The sequence below is a fragment of the Botryllus schlosseri genome, chromosome 12 (assembly GCF_051294905.1).
Source record: "Botryllus schlosseri isolate E-star chromosome 12, Bs_hap1, whole genome shotgun sequence".
Taxonomy (NCBI): Eukaryota; Metazoa; Chordata; class Ascidiacea; order Stolidobranchia; family Styelidae; genus Botryllus; species Botryllus schlosseri.
Window position 1 is genome coordinate 20,767,437 of NC_137247.1, and position 21,534 is coordinate 20,788,970.

The window sequence follows — 21,534 nt, forward strand, 5'->3', positions numbered from 1 at the left end:
ACCCGGTGGGTCCAAAGGCACATGACCATGGGACCTATGAGACATATGGTTTGGTTTATCACCCTATGGAGGCCCAAGACCAACGTTTTTTTAGGGGGGCTGACGAAGTGCTGTTACGGTCCTGATCGGAGTCAAGTCGGAGAAAAGACCTTTCTTTAGTCAACTCACGAAAATTTAGCTGTAAAAGTGTAATTTCGAGGTCGAGCCGAAAAGTTGACCTTTTTTTGATTAGTCAACTCGCCGGTGATCCCAGTTAGTGTGACCATTTTTCGGTTCCCAATATTTGGGGGACGATGATCGGAGTGGAGCTTCAAAAGGGGGCGATGAGTCGAAAAAGGTTGGGAACCACTGGTCTATACGAACGAATTACGATCATTTTCACAACTATACTTACTTACTTGAGTAGATTCAAAGTCAGACTATTCTACTTCAAGTAGTTTTAGGTTGCTTAGCTTATGTAAGAAGTACTTCTACTCGTACTTGAGTAGATTTTTTTGTCGCTACTTCTACTTGAGTAGCTTTCTTGACTACTTTGACCACCTCTGCGTCCACCTAGGGGAGATGTGGTACCGATGGATCACTGGGACCGAAAATACTTGAAAAATTCTCCATGATAATTCCATGATTACACTCCGTGAATTTGTCTACAATTACATGCTGACAGAATCTTTCCTCACATGCAAAAAAATTCGACATACGTGAGTTATGGGGTCTGTGACGAATGATTTACGTTTTAGGGGGTGTAACGTAAATTTGGATCGACATTTGCATTTTTCTATATCACTTTTCAGACTAACAAACCCGCCATAATTTTTGATGTGAAGTATAGGGCTTGTATCAGGGTATATAATGGCACATATTTTTTGAATCAATACCATCCTCGAGTGGACTGTTTCCAAGTCAATTACAATATTTATGGGGTGAGGGACCTATGGTACCATATCCAAATCAAGCAAAAGATATGGACCAACTAATCACCTAACAACAGAAACTCGCCTACATGTATATAGGCTGTATATCATATAAGTACCTGTGGTGTTTTATCGCTATTACGAGGTATTTGAAAGTCAAAATGTCGATTTGCGGGTAATATGTATGTGGCATTAATTTTGTAAGTTTAGGGGTAAATCAAAACATGATTTTATGCTAACATTTGAGTTGATATAATCTATTTTATTCTTGAAGGTCGCGACGAAACATTCTTCATTGGCTTGCTGTAGCTTAGCTTAGTACACAACAAAACAAGTTACCAAATTTGAGTTTTTGAACGAATGTCTCCTAGGTCCCATGGTCGTGTGCCTTTGGACCCACCGGGTGGGGACCGATGACACGTTCGAGCAACAAATTTTAAACGTTTATAAATATTTTTTGAAAAGGCGGATATTCATGTAAATGACCGCGATAGGTAGAGCATGTATCGAAGTGTTGAGACAGCAAAAGATCTGCTATTCTCGGCTGAAGATTAAAGGGCCAGAGATCATTTTGCAATTTTTGATCCATCAGTACCACATCTTCCCTATATCAGTGGTTCTCAACCTTTCTTTAGACACGCCCCCTTTATGATAGTGAAAAATTTCGCGACCCCCTTGCCGTCATATCACAAAATCCAACCGCGATGCTAGCAACCGCAACAGATTGTTTGATGGCATGGAAGGTTATGACTGTTGATGAGAGAATTAAAAAATATGAAATTCGGTCTATATATACAGAAACACGACTGAATCGGAGGTAAATCGCGCAGAGAGCGACCGCTACTTCACCCCCCCTCCAAGGGGGGCGCTCGCCCCAGGTTGAAAACCACTGACCTAAATCATTAAAAGTAGAAGAGGTCCTGCATCCTGATTGAGCACCATTGGACTAAAGCTCACTGGAAGTCAGTCATTCTATTCTACAACAACTCAGTGTATTTAGTGCGCCAAATCTTGTTTGCAAGGACAGCCTTTGGCCTTTCATTGATCAACATTGCAGCGTTCATAAGTGAGAATGACCAATTGACCATTAATCACTAGCACTGATTGCATTATTTTACGAAGTAGGATTGGAAACGTCCTTCGCACCAGTTTATAGCACAGACCTAGTAATTCCTAATGCAACTACGGCAAAAACAAGCATGGATCTGATTAACAGTACATGTTCAAGACCTGGGTGTGTGTCTTATCAAAAAACCACTCCAAGGCAATTCCACACTCATCTTTTCATTATATCGCAGTCTTGTAGTAACGTGATCTGATAAAAATTTCAATATACAACTGACTACAACAGCACACGTGACCAAAAACCCAACCTCGGCTCTGCTCAATTTCTTATGTATTTTCGAGTAAACATAAAAATTACAACGGCTAGCGTCAGGTCATTTCCACACAATCCGTCGACGCTGCACGCCTGCGGAAACCCTTCACCGGACACCTCATCTACGCGAGACAGGCCCTGCGGAACACCAAGCAAACGACGGCAATTCCCCACGCCAAGGGCCCGTTAAAATCTTCTCTGAATCGGCTGCTTGCTGTATGAACTTCCTTGGAAGGAACGCGACTGCCGGTCCGAGCCTGACGAGGCGTAACTTTGCGGGGGCGCCGAGATAACGCCTCCAGATGGAATTACTGCAGAGGCAGACGGCACGGTGCCGTACGGCGGAATTCTGAAGGAAAGATTACGAATTTGAAAAATGCTGTCTGGAGCCCTACCTATTACAAAAGATTATAGTAATGCAAAGACACCCACACTTGCCTGCTGGCCGCGGTGGCCGACTGTATCGCTGACCCGGTCCACGTGTTCTGCTGCCACTGCTGGCTCCAGCTGGCACTTCCGCCACTGCTGCGACCCGTGGTCGGAATAGCACTGCCACTAAACAGAATCGAAATGTTACTCTAACCGCGTCTACACCGGAACAGTGGTTCTTGAGGAATACATGAACAACACGTCATTACAGGAGACCAAAGCAAGCGGAAAGACACCCAGGTGGAACGGCGCTCAATTCAACAACAGGTGCAAATGGCCACAGAACATTATCAGGGTTGTAATGACTCGAGTCACACGATTTTCTGATGACTCGAGTCATTTTCTCAAAATACGAAAATCACTCGACTCAAGTGATTGTGTATTGACTCGAGACACAGATGGCCAAGACCGATATTCTATCGTAATTAGAGGAACAGTAAAGTAACCACCCTATTGGGATTTCGTCTATTGGTACCAGTACTTGAAAACGCGATTAGAAACTACTAAAAGTGAGTTTAACAAGATTTTAGCTGAACAGTCAACATATTGACTTGGACTCGAGTCATAATACCATGACTCGGCCCTCTGATTGATGACTCGAGCTCGGACTTGACTCGGCGGTGAGTTGAAAATGACTCGACTTGACTCGAGTCAAAACTGTAAGTGAAATTGACTCGTGACTTGGAGCCTTGTGACTTGGTTACGACCCTGAACATTATGACCATGTATTTGTACTATTAAATTAAGATTTTGCAATCTAAAACCTTGAAAGATAGCCTTGTTGCAACTTATATATCAATTAAACAAGAATGACGTTGAGCAAACTTATACTATCAAAACAGAATGCAATTGTAATTTTATTCTTAATGAGATGTCCGAGTCTGCATTTTGTCTACTCCACAAGTATTTTAACATCTGGTTGCAGCTTTCATGTTACATGTCAAATGTTTGAGAGCTGCAAAGTAGCTTATTTCATTTTATCATTCCCGGGGTAGAGAAGTAGATCGGTCTCATGCGCATTGGTTTTGCACAAAATGTCATTGTGCGGCCGTTTTTGACGTGGTCATGACACTAAGCAGCAACGTAAAAGCCAGTAGTAAATTGACCGACTGATTGTTCGTGTATTGTAAATATTGTTGAACAAACAAGATGCATGCATTCAATATGCAAGGTATGAATATTACGAGTTTAAATACAATTTTTATTATAATCAACTTTTGTCGGCAATTGTAGTACACAGATGTTACAAGAAAAGCTCACCAGAGGTAAATGCAAGAGAGGTAATAAAGGTTGAGAAGGCTGCCAGAACATTTCAGAGACTTACTTTCCGCTGGCGTAAGCCTGGGAAGAACCGCCGCTCGCTCTTCTGTCCGACCAACTCGAAGAAGAGTATTGCGAAGAGTTTCGGTTGGGAGATCGCGAACTCCTCCTCTGTCCTCGGCTCGAATCGGAATAGTTGCTCTGCAGAAAAAAAGGCCGGTGTTGCTGGTACTAGTGTATATGCGACTAGGAACCAGGCACAACAATTAGAGTAGATAAAATGATCTAGTGCCAACTCTGCGTGACGGGGCAGATTATTTTGAGGCGCAAGGAGCCAGTGGGCACAGTGTCCGAATATGCGTTCCATATACCACGCACCTGTCTGCTCCCGCGTAGCTGCTCACGAAGATCCCGGTCGTCTCCGCGCCTGGCCGCGTCCCTGCCGCCTTTCGCGCCGTCCCTGTACCCCGAACTTCTCGTGGCGGGTTGGGCCGGCGAAGAGTCCCGCCGAATTCTACGGGCCGCGGCCGGCGACTGCTCTCGCGTCAGCTCGATTCTGCCCGCGGTGCTAGTCCTGCCGGTAGACGGCCGACGGTAATCAGTGGGTGACTCCCTGATAAGACAAAAGTTGAATGATGTGGCAAGATCAAATATGTACCTTTTACGCAACCACAAAGAATACAGGCCCAAATACCAGTTCTATATCATGTTCAAGAATATTTTGTATTTTTTCTAACTTAGTGAACATTGCACTTTTTGACAATGCTGTAGGTTGATCACAACTTCAAAAATATGTCATTTCCACTAACGTACGAAGCTTCGTGCCGCATGTGTCGTACATTGCTATACTAGGGGTACCTTATTTTGAGATCCTAAAAAGGGGACACCTTCCATAAATTCTGGAAGTTCCAGCACGCACAAGAAGTCTGGTGATTTTGAAATTTTTTCGACCGATAGTACTGTTTCGACTAAAAAAAGGTCATCCCTTTGACTTTATTCCTGATTTTTTACGAAACTATGACGTTCGCTGCGTCATAATGCATAATTACCTTTATGTGGTGTGGAACTTCCATGATTTGCTTTGCGATCGCATAACAGCTACAATGATACATATTTGAACCGATCATATTGTAATGACATCATAATAATGGATACTGGAGTTCAAGCTCGATTTTTCCAAGTCCTATTTGTGCCAAATTAATATACCTTTCCCGGACTACCTTTCGTCCGTCCCTGGCGTCTCTTGCCGGGATTCCGCGTCTGTGCGAGTCGGACGCTGGTCGCTCTGTAGAAAAGAAGTCGCATTAGCCGTGTTATAAGATTTGGGAACAAATCTATCGAACCAACCGTAATTTTGCGACTGGTAATCAGCAGAACGTCCGCCTTCGGCACCCGATCTTCTCTCGTACTTGTCCGCGGTTCGACCACCAGCAGGGTATCTAAGAGAAAAAGTGCGCCACCTTTTAGTTGAAAAATCTAGAACCAGGGTGATTCAAACTGGTGCATATACACTCGACATGACTAGGGCTGGGCAAAATCGAGTACCTGAGTGATTCGATTCTGAATCACGCATTATGCTTCGAGTCGAGTCGAGTATTCGAGTATCACTCATCATGACGTAATAACAGTATGTAAGATGTCCATGTTCAAATTTGCACCTTTTATGCGTCCAAAAAAATGAAATGCCTGCTCTTCATCACATTGAAGATACTTGGTGTTTTTACGACCATACCGATTTCATTGCGTTTTATGACATGTCGTGAATTGTTCATGACTTCAGAAATATGTTATTTCCAGTAACGTTAGTAGCTTTGTACTATATGTGTTTCGTATGCTGCGATACGGCCAATCAAGGTTTCAAGGCTTCCACAGTGGAAACTAGTATTGAAACTTTATTTATCAATGATAAATCAACTTACAGTTGCGCGAGAAGTATATTTTCAGTACTCGAAAAAATCGCGTTTTAATACTCGACTCGAATCATTAGAATTAATACTCGATTCAGATTCGAGTACTCGAATCATTGTGCCCAGCCCTAGACATGACGATAAAAGAGTGCGGATGACGTGTTAAGCTGAAATGCTCTTTTGGTTTTGCTGAAATGTAGGCTACTACTCAAGTCAATGGTCATAAACATGCGGCCAGCGCCTAAAACAAGTGCAAAGACAATTTTGATCTAATACTTAAAAACGTGATTTTTTTCGTGCCAGGCGTGAATCGCTACACAGTGCCTCACATTTTCACGATGAGTGTAGAATGTCATTATGCAAGGTCCTGTCAAGCAGGGCCTACTCGCAAACGCATTGAATAATTCCTATTATTGCTGCTGCGACCTGCGAAGTCGTAAAAAACTTTAAAAATTGGCCCCACATCAAATTTGCGTTGAGACCCTGACCGGAGTCTCTATATCTTTAGTGTACTTCCACTTTCGCTCAAGTGTTTTCGGCAAAACTCCGCACTTTTCACACTTTGACTGTTCGAGAAATGCTTGCGTGGCTTTCATGAGTGAAATTGTCATGATCAACTAAATGAAAGAGCCCATGTATCGCGTGAGCTGCACAAATGTTCAAAAATTGCACCAGACTTTAGTGTCGTTGGTCAATTTGTTTCAACTGCAAAAACCATGTGACTCGTCGACCAAATAAAATTTTTGAACACTCTTATTTCAATACTTTTTAAATCTCCATTGACTACTCCTACTTTGACACCCTTCATTATGTTATCCCAATGCCAGCAAACTCGACCAGATCATAGCGGTCGAATAGATTGAGCAAGCACGTACCTAGAATCGTCGCGGTCTTGTGGCCTTGCTCTGCTGTCGTGATAGGCTGCCGGTTTTGACGCGCCGGTCGAGTCTCGGAAAGATCCCTGTGAGAAGTAGCAGATAGGAAATTCCTTATTTAGCGTTATCCAAGCAGCAGGTGAACAGTCATTACCGCCAGAGTATCATCACACTCAGTAGTTTTATAGGTCAGTGTTACACTTGCACGGATCTGCTTGAAATATCTATTTGATCCGACTTACATTATCAGATATAAAAGTGAAGATACAGACACTGCAACGCTGTTAAGAAACCGAACGTGGACTTAAACCGTATAGCACGATAGGGTTTGGAGGCAATCGTCAGCATCATCAAACCATTTTCAAAATCCGTCAACACAGTAAGTGTCAACAGAGGGAGCTTGCGTATAATCAAAAATGCATTGAGCTCAAGACATCTGTTCGCACGGATTATTTGAGTCATTATGCTGCAACCCAATGTTTGGTGACGAACTGTTTTTATAGCGTCAGCAAAATGTAGTCAGGTTATTTCAATATGAATATATTATTCAATTGTTACAAAAGTGCAGCGTAAACAATTCCAAGCGTCATAGATGGCCGGAATATTCAACAAGCCGAAAATATCATGACGATCATAATCTGACGTCATAATCATTCCCAATCTCAATATCGTCAACTCTAGTTTTCCAGAAACAGTTGCAGGCCGGAATCGCCAGTATTTCTCACCTGTTGTCTTGACCTGTAATCCGTGGTGCCAGGCGGGGGAGGCTCGCTGCCCGGCCCGTTCCTCTGACCCGCCGTTCGCGTAGCCGGGAAGCTGTTATAAGCCCTGTCGCAAAACGACACAGTGGGGGTAAGTTAAAAGTAACAAATTCGACACCGATCAAACACACCTCCTCCCGTCGTCTCGTTCCGGACGTCCCGAGCCCCGGTCGCCCGAACGCTTCACCGGGACTGCGTCTCTGGAGCCCCGGCGGGTGACTTCGTCGTCGTAGGTGCGCTTGATGGCACGTCGTCTCTGCTCAAGTTCATATCTGCACCAAAGGAGAGTGGAGTTGGAAATGGCCCATTAACACCCGAGACGGTCAAAGCATACGGTGTCACTACTACTAAAGACTAAGTATATATAAAACCGTTTAATTTGTGCCTTGGTGCCAGTAAAAGTTGCGCGATTTTCAAGATGCTATTCGGCTGCTGTAATACAGGGGCTCTATCTGCCAGTTGTCATGACCATTCAACTCACAAAAGTAATGCAAGCATGTCCCAAAACTACCTTCTACTTTACAAAACTGTGCAAGTAGACAAAACTTATGAGCACTTGAGCACCACATCTCAACAACATGGGGTCAGCATCTCTCACCTCGTGATTTCTTGCAGGCGTCTCATTTCCGCTTTCTCTCTCTCGATCCGTTCCAGTTCTCGTTTTCTCTCCTGTTCGAGACGCTGTCTCTCGACTTCAAGTCTAAGACAAAATCAAAGTACGGAATTCAGATCTGTCTCGCATAGCAGGGCAGGGTATAATTGAATACCCGGTGGATGCGAATCTGGCAATGCCCGTTACAATGACATAGCAGTCATATTGACCGGAAGTACAAAACCATGTCCGTAAATCAACGCCGGTTCCAAGAACAGCCAAGATGTAAAGACTCCCGCAGTGGGAAGAACGTATCAAAACTATATTTTTCACCAATAAAATTATTCTTAGTACAAAAGGCGTGTATTATCATTACTTAAAAACATCCACTGTCCACCCCCCACCTCAACTCAAATTCGAAAGGTCACACTGTAAATACATGGGTGGAAAATAGACGCATTCATCAGATTCGCACTATAGCGCGGGATGTAAATCCGGGAAACGGCACTTTCAAAAACACCAATCATTAATGAGATACAGCGCAGCGGTGTATAGTGGATTATGTCTAGGTGCGCCGCCAATTTTGGATTACTTGTGGTGGTGTGCGAAAACAGAACCCACTACGCCCTGGGATATATCTACATGCGAATTGATGTATTTTCAACTCATTTTCCCCCGTTATAAGAGTGCGAAAGTACAATTTGGTAGCTGAAAGTGCCGTTTTCCTGAAATACACCGTACGTTAGGGCTTAATTTGGCAAAAGACACGTTGTGCGTTTGCAGATTTATTGCGATTCACATCTCGAGTAACCAGAACACGCAAATACCTTTCCCGCTCCTGCCGGTCTTTCTCCAGCTGCCGTCTCTCTCTCTCCACCCGCTCTCTCTCGATTCGCAACCGATCTCTCTCCTCACGCTCGCGACGTAGACGCTCGCGGTCCACGGTGAGATCGACGCGGGACAGCCCGCTGCGTCCGTCCCTCTCGCTCCGTTCCCTCTCCCGTTGCTGTGCCCTGTTGCAGACAGAGGGTCAAAAATCAAAATTTCTAACAACGCTAAAAAACTAGTCTTGGACTAATTGAAGCGAAATGCGGGCAATCTCATTCCAATCTAATTATGAAATGTATCTATGCTTTAATTTTTATTTTAACCTAATTTCTAGTTTGCCTGAAAATGCTACAGGAGCAAAGCTTGCTATACAGACACTCGCCATTCTCGTGAAAATAAACTGTTTGATACGAGATGAGCAGAATTTACGTTGTGTTGTAATTCTGGCTAATCATGAATCCGATCAAAATTTTCAAATTTTTGCAAATTCAGTAATAGGGTGGAGTGAAAAATGCCAAAACCATGTAGCAGATGAAATCCTTCAATACGAAACAAGATTTCAAAGTTAGTGCAGACTAATACTCTGGTAGTGAGACCATCTTCGAAATGTTTCGTTTTTCAATATAAAATTGAGGTTTTTGTGTTTTCAATAAGGATTTGCAATTTAAGTGCTTCCAATGTGGAGTTGTCAGTCATAAGATCAATCACCACACGCTTTTGACATCGTACCCACTGCTTCAGTGCCTAATTTTACCTAAAAAGGGTCTGTATATTTATAAGACTAAGTTCTATGGAAATGAGATAGAAACTTGTTGCTTCTTTATCTTTTAAGCCCAAAATCAGCTTTCTAGTGTAAGCGGTTATGAATATATAGCGAAATTACCTATTTTTGGCTTGTTCGATGAAATTGCACGACTGCTAGAGGTTGCACGAGGCCAAAATTATTATAGAAATTTTTTTTTGATAATTGGCACCACATATCAAGTATCCGTTTTGAAATTCAAAATTTTCCTAGTTGTTCAACTCTGGTCCCAACCAGGGAAAGGGCAGCCTACCTTATCTGGTCCATGGTGAGCACGGGGCCGTCTCTTCGCGGCCCTGGTCTGGTGACAGTCCTGTCACCGTAGGTCCCGCTCGAGTGAACATATCCGCCTCTGCCACGGCCACGGCCTCGCCCGCTGATTGAAAAAAATTCAGTAAATCGATACAGTTGATACAGTAAGGTAAGCCAAGCAATTTGATATCACCCCAGACTGATGGTCTGAACAAACAGTGGGGTTGGAAACTTCCAAATTAACCGAAACCAAGGTACCATAAATCAATTTATTGAAACATTCCGAGGCTTTGTCTTTCATCCTTTATTTCGCAGCTGATTGATATTGGAGGCTTGGACAGTTACCTACGTTGTTTAGCAGTTCTACTTTTGACAAGCTTCTTGGCGGTACAGAACTTCAATATACAATTGAAAAGTTCATTCATATTGAAATGAACCCGAATATTTTCTGGTGACACTCGTCAGGGGTAATCGTCGACCAGTTGCAAAGATTACCGCTGACGAGTGTCAGTCAAAAATATTCGGACTCATTTCAATATGAATATACCATCCAATTCTACCTTTGTGTGACCGATACAAAGCCCCTTGACTTGCTTAATTAACTCAATATTCATTACTCAATTCAATTAGTCTCTTCAATTCAATAAAACCCTATATATAATTATTTAATAAAGAGCAACTCTAGTCTTCCAAAATTCAACGCCTTGCACTTCAAAAAACTTGACTTGAATTAAAATGTACAAGGACTATTGTACGATTGCCAATCAATTTGTTTCCAGCACTGAAGCAGCTCCCATATTAAGACCATAGCGAGACAACTCTGTTATAAACTTACCCGCCACGGTTTGACCGTAAAGGAGAGAAACTTCGTCTGCGTACTGGCGACAGGCTCCGTCTTCTAGACAATAGCGGCTTAGGCTTAGGTTCGTCTTGCCACCTGAAGTCAAACGCCGGTTCAGTTGTGTAGACCCGTAAATTTTTACTTTAATAATAATTATAATAATCGAAACAACTAAAAGTGCGACACGTAAACAGAAGGCCAGAAAAAGTAGTACATTAGATCTTTGTGTTGCATACTTCAGCAGTTCATCGGAGGTGGAGGTTACTTGTGAAATTTAAAGATAATTTTTCGCAACTAACACAAGATCACTAACGTCACCACCAACAGGCAGAATCTTCGAAATTATATGAGGTTGCCAAGATACAGGCACATTCCAACAAACCACCTAAAAAAGTGATGCAAACTTATCCCAAAACTGCCTGTCCCCACTGAGTGCTCTACTACCACCCCGCTCTGCAAATCAGCTACGTTCAAGCATCAACCATTGCTAGGACTCAAAACGCGGCCACAGCAGTACCGTACACACATACCTTGCAGGCACAAGAGGCCGCGGAGCCGTACGGCTGACATTGACGCGTAGCTCACCCTTGTTCGAGTCCATCACAACCTTCCTATCCGCTGAAAAAATTGAGAAACACACAGTCAATGCCAGATATCGTCAAAGTAGTCGGCGTTGCTGCTCAAGTACATGCAGCAATTTCAGAGACATTTCGAAACTACTAATAGTGGCGTAAAATCCCGAGCAATTTCAAATTTGCGTCAAAACGACTTCAAGCAGAAATAGAAGATCAATCTTCTTGCAGCCACAGAACTTCAACATGCGATCGACAGCTATATTCATATTGAAATATTGAAAGCCAGATATTTTCCACCGACACTCATCAGGGGTTGGAAAGATCAATTCTCTACTACTTGCTGATTATCACCCATACCACTGACAAATGTCAGCCGAAAATATCCGGGTTCATTTCGATATGAATATACTTTTCAAAATGGTCCTGAAATGACTCAAGGACGTAGTTTCAAAAACACGTAGTACAAAGCTATGCACATTAGAGGAAATGACACAGCTGTGAAGTCGTGATAGAACTATAGAATTGTAACAAGTGCAATGAAACAAGAATGCAGTTGAGAAGATACTAAATTATCTTTCATGTCGTTATGGCGTCATGAGGAATACCCCGACACTCGAATTGGCCCAGCTCTACTGACAACTTCTCATCAGTACTCGGAAAACAGCACCAAAAAACGTACCGATGCTCAAAGGCCGCGCCCTCTTCCTGTCCGGTTCGCCCCTGCCGGAGCCGCTTCTGTTGTGAACGGGAGATCGGTTGCTGTGGCGTTTGTCTCCGGCACGCGGCGCACCTGAAGTAGAGCCGCGGTCTGTTCGAGAGCGGGCCGAGGACTTTCCAGTGTCATCCGGGTGGTCATCTGGGCGTAGAAAGTATTTGAACGTTGTGCTATCTACAAAATCTCTACTCAAGTTCAAATTACAAGCCATCTCGATGTGACTACACGAATTTCACAAAATTTATCCTTGCATTTCCCAAGTTAATTTTCAAAAGCCTTGTGGCTATGGTATCAAAGCCTCCCATTCCAGCAGATAAGTGCTGCTGTTTTAAAATAACTCCTACCGTTTCTCTATATCCAGACTCACCTCCGACCCTTCTGATACCAGCTCCTTTGCCATCTTGAGATTTCCTGAATGGCAACAACGGAATTGGTAAATGAACCAATGAATGCAAAACATCAGGTTAGGTGAAACTTCCTAAAGCTGTCTTAAGCATCAACGATTATAACCTACAACACAGGAGCAATCTCAACTTTTCCACAAACACTTTGATGCGATTCAAATGTTTCTATCAGAAAGGAGTTCATTTACCAATGCCAACAGTTTTAATTCTTCATTAAATCGCATTATACATAGCGTCTCGAGCGGATGAAAATATCACAATCTCAGTTTAGAACGGAAAACTACAAAACAGTGAGTGGCAGCAACGCGCCACAGTAGGAAATGTCACCACCGCATCAACGCTCGTTATTTCTTTTCCTGTTTCTACACTGATAATCACACGACAAGTTTGGTGGCTGGTTGCGTGTGCCCTCAGAATTTCAGAAGCCAGTGACGAAATATAAGGAAAGGGCAATAGTAACATGAAGCCTAAATCTATTTAGGCTATCCCATGCCTTAAACAAGCAAACTAATGACAAGACACGGCGCCATCGCCAAGGGACAGTAATCTGGATTTGTAGTCTCCTGATGGCGTGGTTAAACATTGCTCTTTGACTGAACTGCTAAAACTAGTTCACGGAATCCACTTCAAGAAGTGCGGAGATAAGCAAGTTAACGGAAATGGCATTTCTGCAAAGTTGCAATCCACCCGCAGTATTGTCACTAAGTGCATATTTGAACTGTCCGCGTAATCCAGACTCTTTATGGCGTCGTGATGAGTGATACTCGAACACTCAACAAGTCTACGTCTATTACTCGATTCAGAATAGAATCACTCACTCCTCTTGCCCGCCATCCTGAGCGGTGGACTGTCGCCTTGACGAGCTTCCAGACGTACTACCGGCATTATCTTTACTCCTAGATTCTTTTGCATCTCCGTCTTTTCTAGTGCTGGAAGATTTTTTAGAGGACGCCGAAGGATCCGTCTTTGCCTGTGATAAAAAAGTACTCTCATGCGAGACAAGTCACGGCAGCCATATCACAACAGGGAAAATATCAACTTACTAGGTCAAAGAAAAGTAGATACCACAAGTGTAACCAAGTAAGGGGAACTGTTTGGTAGAAGAGATTACGAAAAACGCAATAAGATTTCGTTTATCACCATCATGGCCGAGAAAGAATATTCAGATCAGATACGCTTTTTTGCCCGGCCTCCCTTCTAATTACTTATAAATGATGTTGCTACAAATCGATAACTTATATGTTGCGCCACCACAAGGCTCTTACATCAGTCAAATTACCCACTTTAAATAGTTATGCAAGGCATGCACTTATTCCATGAGATGTGGCAGAAAAGCATTATTTAAGCACAATCAGCTCTTCCTCAGATTACTAATAAACAACGCAACAATATTCATGACGAACAGATGACAAATCATCATCATACAAGCTAGTTGATTGGAGAGCATACTTACGATTTCAACTGTAATATTACGGCCGTGCATCTCCGTGTTGTTGAGATGCAGTATGCACTTGCTGGCGGCGTCGGCAGTGGCCATCGTGACGTATCCGAAACATTTGGAACCCGGGCTTTTCACGTTCGTCACGACCTTGGCGCCTACAACCTGCAACGTAGCGAACCTATCAAAACCTTGACCAGCAGAAAAATCAGCATGTGTTTGGTGGCTCTGAACTCGAATAATATTCCTTTCAAGAATACATTCATAGTGGTCTAATTTATTACCATGAAGGGCTTCCGTGTGATGCTTATCAAGAGTTAACAGCACAAACCATATGAACAAAGACTCATTTGGCGAAGAAAGATGTAAGGATGTATAATGCTAGACTAGGTCAGCTGTGCTAGCATTCAAAACAAGAAAAGTGCAAAATTGGTTTTTGTTCTGATCTGTTTACATGCAGTGCTAATGGGGACATGAAAGAGACATATACACAACTAAAGGATTTTCAAAACTAAACGATAACTAGAAGTAATCACTCCAGTGACTTTTCAATGTCCGCAGCTAGAACTACGATCGTTTAGTTGACCGTGATGTGTGAAACGAAAATCTTCAAGTCAATAAAATGTAGGCTGCCGCATTGAATGTACTGTCAAAAGGCAAATCAAAAACAAAACCACCGACATACCTTCCCGTAGCGGCTGAACGCGCTTTTCAGCTCGCTCGCTCGCGTGGTCGAAGACAAGCCGCTGATCCACAAGTTTCGATTCAAATTCTCCTCCTTCGACACGGCCGAGTCCTTTCGAGACGTTTTCCCCGCGTCCTTGCCAGCAGCAGTCGAACCGCTGTCGTGAAAAACATTCAGTTACAAAACCGCAATGGTTCGGTTAAAATAAGAGGCCTACACGGCGATGTATACGAAACGGGGGCTGTTTGGAGGAGGTCAAAACACAGATTTTTCTTCTTCGTCAAACGCCGGGACTGGAATCCGCACTCGTTGCACTAGGTACAAGATTTACCACTAACAAACCTCTTTGAAGACTGGCTGCCTGGCCTTTGCGACTCTGAGCTCGATGGCTTGGAAGAACCCGGTTCACGGTGGGCGGTTCGGTCGTCGGAGACAGCCTGTCCACTTGCGGCACCCTCAGACGCGTCACCCTTGACTATTTTCACCGTCGCGACCCTGTCGTCGTTATTTTGATCGGCTGTGATCTCAAGGTCATAGTCCAGCATGTCCAGCACATCAACTTCAGACGAGACCACTTCGTCCTTACCCTCCTTCAGAGACTCTATCTTGCCATCGGCAAGCTTTGAAACAGCGTCCTGGTCTGCGTTTTGCTCTTGGACTGTCTCTGCGGTTGTAGTCTCTTGATGAGACGCATCCACGATATCGTCCGGGGCAGTCGTTTGGTCTTGCGGAGTTTCCGCCTCTACATCCCCGACCTCTTCCGTGTCCACATCCTCTTGTCCTCCCACCGCACCGGTCCCAGGCTCCTCCTCTGCCATTTCTTCATCGTGCGCCCCATCATCACCCCTTACTTCCTCCCCATACTCTTCGTCCATCTCTTCATCCACTTGATATGCAGGCCGGTCATCTTCGTCGTGCTGAAAATCGTTACCTGCCCCGCCGTCGTATTGTGCCGGGTCACCTTCGTCGTACTCCCCCCCGTACATGTCACGGTCGTCCCCGTCGGGCGACTGGTACCCCTCTTCCGGGTACTGCTCAGCGGGGTCTAAATCTTCTTCCTCGTCTCTAGTCGGTGTCTCGTCCCTATCGGGAGATTCGTTTGTCTCAATTTGCTCGTGATCTGCCCGGTCATCGGTCGTTGTGACGTTATCATTTTCGTCCAGCCCGTTTTCATGATCCCTGGCACGTTCCGCGTGGCCCTCTATATACATAGGATTTGCAAAACATTCAACTCACGGCAAATATTTGCGTAAAACGCGGTGACAACTCAAAAAGGCGGAGACATCCGAGCAAAATAAATTACCGATCAGGTCGAATCTTTATGACGCCTCCAAAAACAAGACTTGGATTAATCCACGGTTTAGAGAGAGAGGCACTTCACACCCTGCCGCACCTTCCATTCTTTTCAGGTACCTTACAGGTTTCATAATTTACAATGCTCCACAAAGATCACCATCATTTAACACTGGGGTTGGGAGGACAACGCGACTCATTTTGCGTCGATTAATCCACAAAACCGACACGTAATTACTGGTGCTCGTCTGATAAGCTAACAGAGGGTAAATGAAAAAGAACGAGATTCGAAGTCCTGAATTAAGCGGTGGATTGATAGAACTTGCGATGCTACGTCTTCCGACTTGCCGATAAAAAGCTCTCGCTTTGCTTTGAAGTGATTTTCTTTCCGGTCTGGTCGAAAACTGACGGTTGCCGAAGAATCGTAGCGTGACGGTAGGCAAATAAACCGTGTGGGACTGTCGCGGGTAGACAAATATAAACATGTACATACCTGTAGATTCTGCGTTAAGCTGCTCGGTATCATTGTTGGAAGCGCTTGATTCAGACTGGTCAGTCATTTGTTTTGCCGTTTCATCCTTAATGAATATTCTCGGTAAAACAACTTGGCACGGGGACGTAAAACATGACATAGACATGAGTAACATGACCACATCAAATCCATTTCGAGTCATTGCGTGCGTTGGTGATTCGTAATGTCACAACTCCATGAGTAAGCCATACTATAGGATACTAGCCTAGACTGTTGAATCCAGTCGACCAGTATCATTCAACTATTGCAAATGGCAGACAAAATAAAAATTATTACGTTAACATGTTAGGTTTTTAGGGGCGATCAGAAGCTTCAGACAATGACAATGATATTGTACATGATTTATTCACAAATTATCAAGTGACATGATGACCACTGACCAGAGAACATATAATTGAGTTAGGAATATATCGTATTTACTATCAGTGTGCCGATAACTTTTGAAGAGGCACCCGAAAAGTCTGCAACTCCAATGGATATTGTAATACCCGCAAGGATTAGAATTAGGGATACTACAAAATTGCAATATGTGTCATATTTGCAATGCCAAATCGTAAATTAACATTTAGTTATCGACCATGTTGCGAGCTAAATTTAGCCACAATCAAGAATTGAAGTCGAACTCCGAAACAGGTTACATTAATACTCAAATCCAATCATCCTGGCTATTACCTCTAATTCAGAGTGGAATTGGTGGCAAACGTCACGCGCAACTTTCCATTAAATTCCTTAATTATTCTACGGAAGAAGCCCTTCTGTCACGCGCAACGTTTTGCCGAAAACAACCACTAATTCCAGTCTGGCCTCTAATGAGGTGACACAAACTCTGTGCTTTTTTCAGCACATCTTACAACTTCAGGTGTCAAATTCACAGACTGTACTGCAATCTGCGATTTAATAGTTACCACCAAACATTTGCAAGGAGAGATGAGGCTTTGTTGTGAAGACTATAGTGCAGCATTAACAATTATAAATCATCTGCAATCGTGCTCTTACATCCTACCCAAAAATGTAGCAAATTCGGCACTTCTTCGATAGTAGGTAGACATCGAAAAGTGTTCACCATGATCACCAATGAATGTTTCTCATGAACACGAATAAAAATTTATAAACGTCAAAATGAATTTTTTTTTTGTGCCTTTGGAGAGACGGATATTAGGGTCGGGTCGGGGGGTATTAGGATTGGGGAAAGGGGGGATATTAGGGTTGCAGGAGGGGGGATATTAGGGTTGCGGGAGGGGGGATATTAGGGTTGCGGGAGGGGGATATTAGGGTTGCGGGAGGGGGATATTAGGGTTGTGGGAGGGGGGATATTAGGGTTGGAGTTAGGGGGATATTAGGGTTGTGGGAGGGGGCTATTAGGGCTGTGGGAGGGGGATGTTGGGGTTAGGCTATATTAGGGCTGTGGGAGAGGGGATATTAGGGTTGGGTGCAAGGGAGATTGGAGGTGGGTTAAACCCCGGGTAGGGGTAATCTAATCCCAACGTTGAACCTAACCCACCTCCAACCCTAATATCCACCCAACTCCAACCCTAATATCCCCCTCCCGCAACCCTAATATCCCCTAACCCCAACCCTAATATCCCCCCTCCCGCAACCCTAATATCCCCCTCCCACAACCCTAATATCCCCCTCCCGAAACCCTAATATCCCCCTCCCACAACCCTAATATCCCCCTAACCCCAATATCCCCCTCCCACAACCCTAATATCTCCCTCCCGCAACCCTAATATCCCCCTAACCCAACCCTAATATCCCCCTCCCGCAACCCAGATATCCCCCTCCCACAACCCTAATATCCCCCTCCCGCAACCCTAATATCTCCCTCCCGCAACCCTAATATCCCCCCTCCCACCCTAATACTCCAACCCTAATCTTGGGATACCCTAAACTAAACCCAACTTTGACCCTAACCCTCCCCAAACGCAAAAACAATATATTTTGACGTTTATAAATTTTTTTTCGTGTTCATGGAAAACATTCATTGGTGATCATGGTGAACACTTTTCGATGTCTACCTACTATCGAAGTGCCGCAAATTCCAGTGACAGCTTAACCATTCAATCTCCCAGAAAGCGAGTCACGCTTTCAATTCACGAATATTAATTCCATAACTGAGGATTACTTTAGCTGCATATTCTATACCCAAGTGACAATTTCAGCGACAATATATTATGTCAACGATAGATGCTAACCACAAAACCAAAGAAGACCAATGTACATGTACATTGTGCAATCGAAATAAACAGATATAGACCAAAAATAATCATTATACTTATGTTATTATGAGCAACGGACGGTCAGCAAATCTCATTAAGTGCATTATCATATTGCAATCAAATCATCACATTCAACTTGCTACATTGCTATATTTGGTGTTACACAACTACCATAACTCAAACCCAGTGCCTATTAAATCAGAACTGTTCATAATTCACAACCTCACAGAAATTCAAAACCATTACCGGAGCCTCTTCGCTTTCACTTTCTTGATGCTTCTTCACTCTTCCCACGGAGCGTCTCCCAGTAGCCTTAGGTGACATCAAATCAGAGCAAATAAATTCCAGCTCAGTGGGATCATTGCCCTCGTCTTCAATAGCCTGCGAAATAGTTAGCAATGAGTTGAATGCCGATCACAGGATCACTATGCAAAGATTCGCCAGACGGGATATACAAGGATTGACCAGACGCCCACCTTCTGCAATCTTTGAACTAGAGCTCCCTTCAGTCCTTTGCTGTCGATACCTCTTTTCTCTAGTTCGCTGCGCAGCTCAACGACTCGCAGTTCGCTAATCTTTTTCTTCATAACTTCTGACTTCATGTAACTATCGCTAGCACACAGAAAATCAGTTCCGCAAACAGTGACGTAACGTACGCGACGCGGCTTTTGCTGTAGTTCGGCGCTTTCTTCAGCCTCATGTCAATAACCAATCACCGTGACGAAATGAAAGCGTCTGCTCCGAGACTATCCGAATTATTCCCCATGAGAGGGATACCTAGAACGAGATATCCCTGACCCCATGAGCATTCAGTTCAGTTTATTACTAAATTTTCATCCAACTAATACACTACAAGATTGCAATACAACAAAAAGAGAGGAAGGTGCCGAAACGACTTGGAGTAGTCTTTAAATCAGACATCCACCTTGCATAGGCCAGTGGCTCTCAAACAATGGCACGCGTGGTACCCGAGACCATGCAAGTGGTAACACGAAAGGTTCGGCGGTTTTAATGTAGAATTCACTGTCCCTTGAAGTAGGCCTAGTTGAAACCACTGCTGTAAATGCACGATGCAATAATTACCACAGTTACGCTACAATTTCAACGAACAACACATTCATATTCGCAATTTATTCACTATAAGCTTTTCAACTGATATTATTATTGGGTGCGGTGGGGGGAGCTGTCTGTCCTATAGTATGCGATGGTATTTACAGCAAGTCCGTATGTTATGGATAGCATAGCTTACAAAATACTTATCTGGCAGTAAATGATACGAACGCTCCTGAGTGAGATCTTCACTGGTAGTTCAATAGACGACTATATTGCCTTCTCCAGATATATTGTACGGATGGTTGGTAATTCAAGCAGTAGGTTGTACAGCGTAAAATGTACATGAGTCTCGTATCTTATGAGTCCATGATACCATAGTCGTTACACTCCATTGTTTACCGTGGTAGCGGTAGGTATTGGGCGGACAGCAGCACCTAGTGGTGAATGTGTTAATCTATATTTTGAGCGACGTTGGTCCTTGTGGTTCCATCATAGGGTGTCCGGACAATACCGAGAAAACCATTACCGAGAATGCCATTACCGAGAATGGACACCACCGAGAATGGACATTACCGAGAATGGACACCACCGAGAATGGACATTACCGAGAATGGACACCACAGAGAATTGACATTACCGAGAATTGACACCACAGAGAATGGACATTACCGAGAATTGACACCACAGAGAATGGACATTACCGAGAATGGACACCACAGAGAATTGACATTACCGAGAGTGGACACCATAGAGAATTGACACTACCGAGAATTGACACCACAGAGAATGGACATTACCGAGAATTGACACCACAGAGAATGGACATTACCGAGAATGGACACTACCGAGAATGGACATTACCGAGAATATTGACATCGGACATTACCGTGAATTGACACAGCAGAGAATGTACACTACCGAGAATGGACATTACCGAGAAAATTGACATTACAGAGAATGGACACCACCGAGATGGACATTACCGAGAATGGGCATTACCGAGAATTGACATTACCAAGAATGGACACGATGGTCATTATCGAGAATATGGACGATACCGAGAATATATAAGAAATGTGTTTGTAAGTGCAATGTACATATGCATACCATGCGTGCATTATAGACATTGTGCATATGACACAGGACAGAAATGTGGTAATCTAACCCGTTTACTGTCAAATGTCTCGTACTATTTCCTGCCACCGATAAGGTGATAAGCGTCACATTGTTTCCTTCTCAACAACTAACAATTAATAATAACAATACGCCGCTGGACAACGAAGGTGCGAAATAGCCTTAGAAGGCTTTCTAAGTCGAGCAAAGTAAGCATTATTGAGAGGACATTACTAGTAGCCTAATGTATAGTATGGCCAGCCGTTTACTGAAAATGACTAAGCTGCATCAACCGAAAATGTAGGCCATGATTCGCCTAGCCCTAGATACTTGTTTATCCGCTTTTCGACATTTGAAAGAATGGATGCCTTCTTGCTTCATGCCAATCACAGCAGCTCGATGAGTTCCGATAGTATTACAGATACCCGTTCCTTTGAAGAAACTATATGTCATAGTTTGCCTTTTCGCTTTCAAGCAGATAAAACGAATTGAGATACGAATCACAGCAGGTTGATGGGTTATTAGAGGTATCCATGCCGGTGAAGCGAAGAAATTCGTTGTCGTACCATAGTTTCTGTAGTGGCTCTTAACCATATTATGCTCTTCTGAGATTCGAATCACAGCGGGTTATTACAGATTTATGCGCCAGCGAAAGTATTCATTGTTATTGA

General features: G+C 43.6%; 1 protein-coding gene across 2 annotated transcripts; it reads right to left on the reverse strand.

Annotated features, from left to right (window-relative positions):
• Window positions 1-2,290: 2,290 nt before the first annotated feature.
• LOC145452059 (uncharacterized) lies at window positions 2,291-19,380 on the reverse strand. 2 transcript variants are annotated; one of them, XM_080330271.1, is made up of 23 exons: window positions 19,174-19,380; window positions 18,944-19,078; window positions 16,440-16,524; window positions 14,996-15,854; window positions 14,654-14,810; window positions 13,984-14,133; window positions 13,349-13,500; window positions 12,494-12,537; window positions 12,091-12,267; window positions 11,367-11,454; window positions 10,831-10,932; window positions 9,997-10,119; window positions 8,941-9,126; window positions 8,120-8,221; window positions 7,653-7,793; window positions 7,486-7,588; window positions 6,761-6,846; window positions 5,326-5,417; window positions 5,185-5,263; window positions 4,357-4,591; window positions 4,043-4,179; window positions 2,728-2,844; window positions 2,291-2,638 (listed from the first exon to the last, which is right to left on the reverse strand). In XM_080330271.1, the coding sequence occupies exons 1-23, from the start codon at window positions 19,297-19,299 to the stop codon at window positions 2,476-2,478; spliced, it is 3,639 nt and encodes a 1,212-aa protein (XP_080186397.1). In that variant the 5' UTR covers window positions 19,300-19,380; the 3' UTR covers window positions 2,291-2,475. The 2 variants fall into 2 exon arrangements, with proteins under 2 accessions (XP_080186397.1, XP_080186396.1); XM_080330270.1 differs by having other exon boundaries at window positions 2,722-2,844.
• Between the last annotated feature and the right edge of the window lie 2,154 nt (window positions 19,381-21,534).

Coding starts and splice junctions, on each gene's coding strand:
- LOC145452059 (XM_080330270.1), bottom strand. CDS start 19,299: ATGAAGTCAGAAGTTATGAAGAAAAAGATTAGCGAACTGCGAGTCGTT. Junction 10,933..11,366: donor CGGCCTCTTGTGCCTGCAAG/GTATGTGTGTAC, acceptor GTTTGACTTCAG/GTGGCAAGACGAACCTAAGC. Junction 8,222..8,940: donor GACCGGCAGGAGCGGGAAAG/GTATTTGCGTGT, acceptor ATTTTGTCTTAG/ACTTGAAGTCGAGAGACAGC.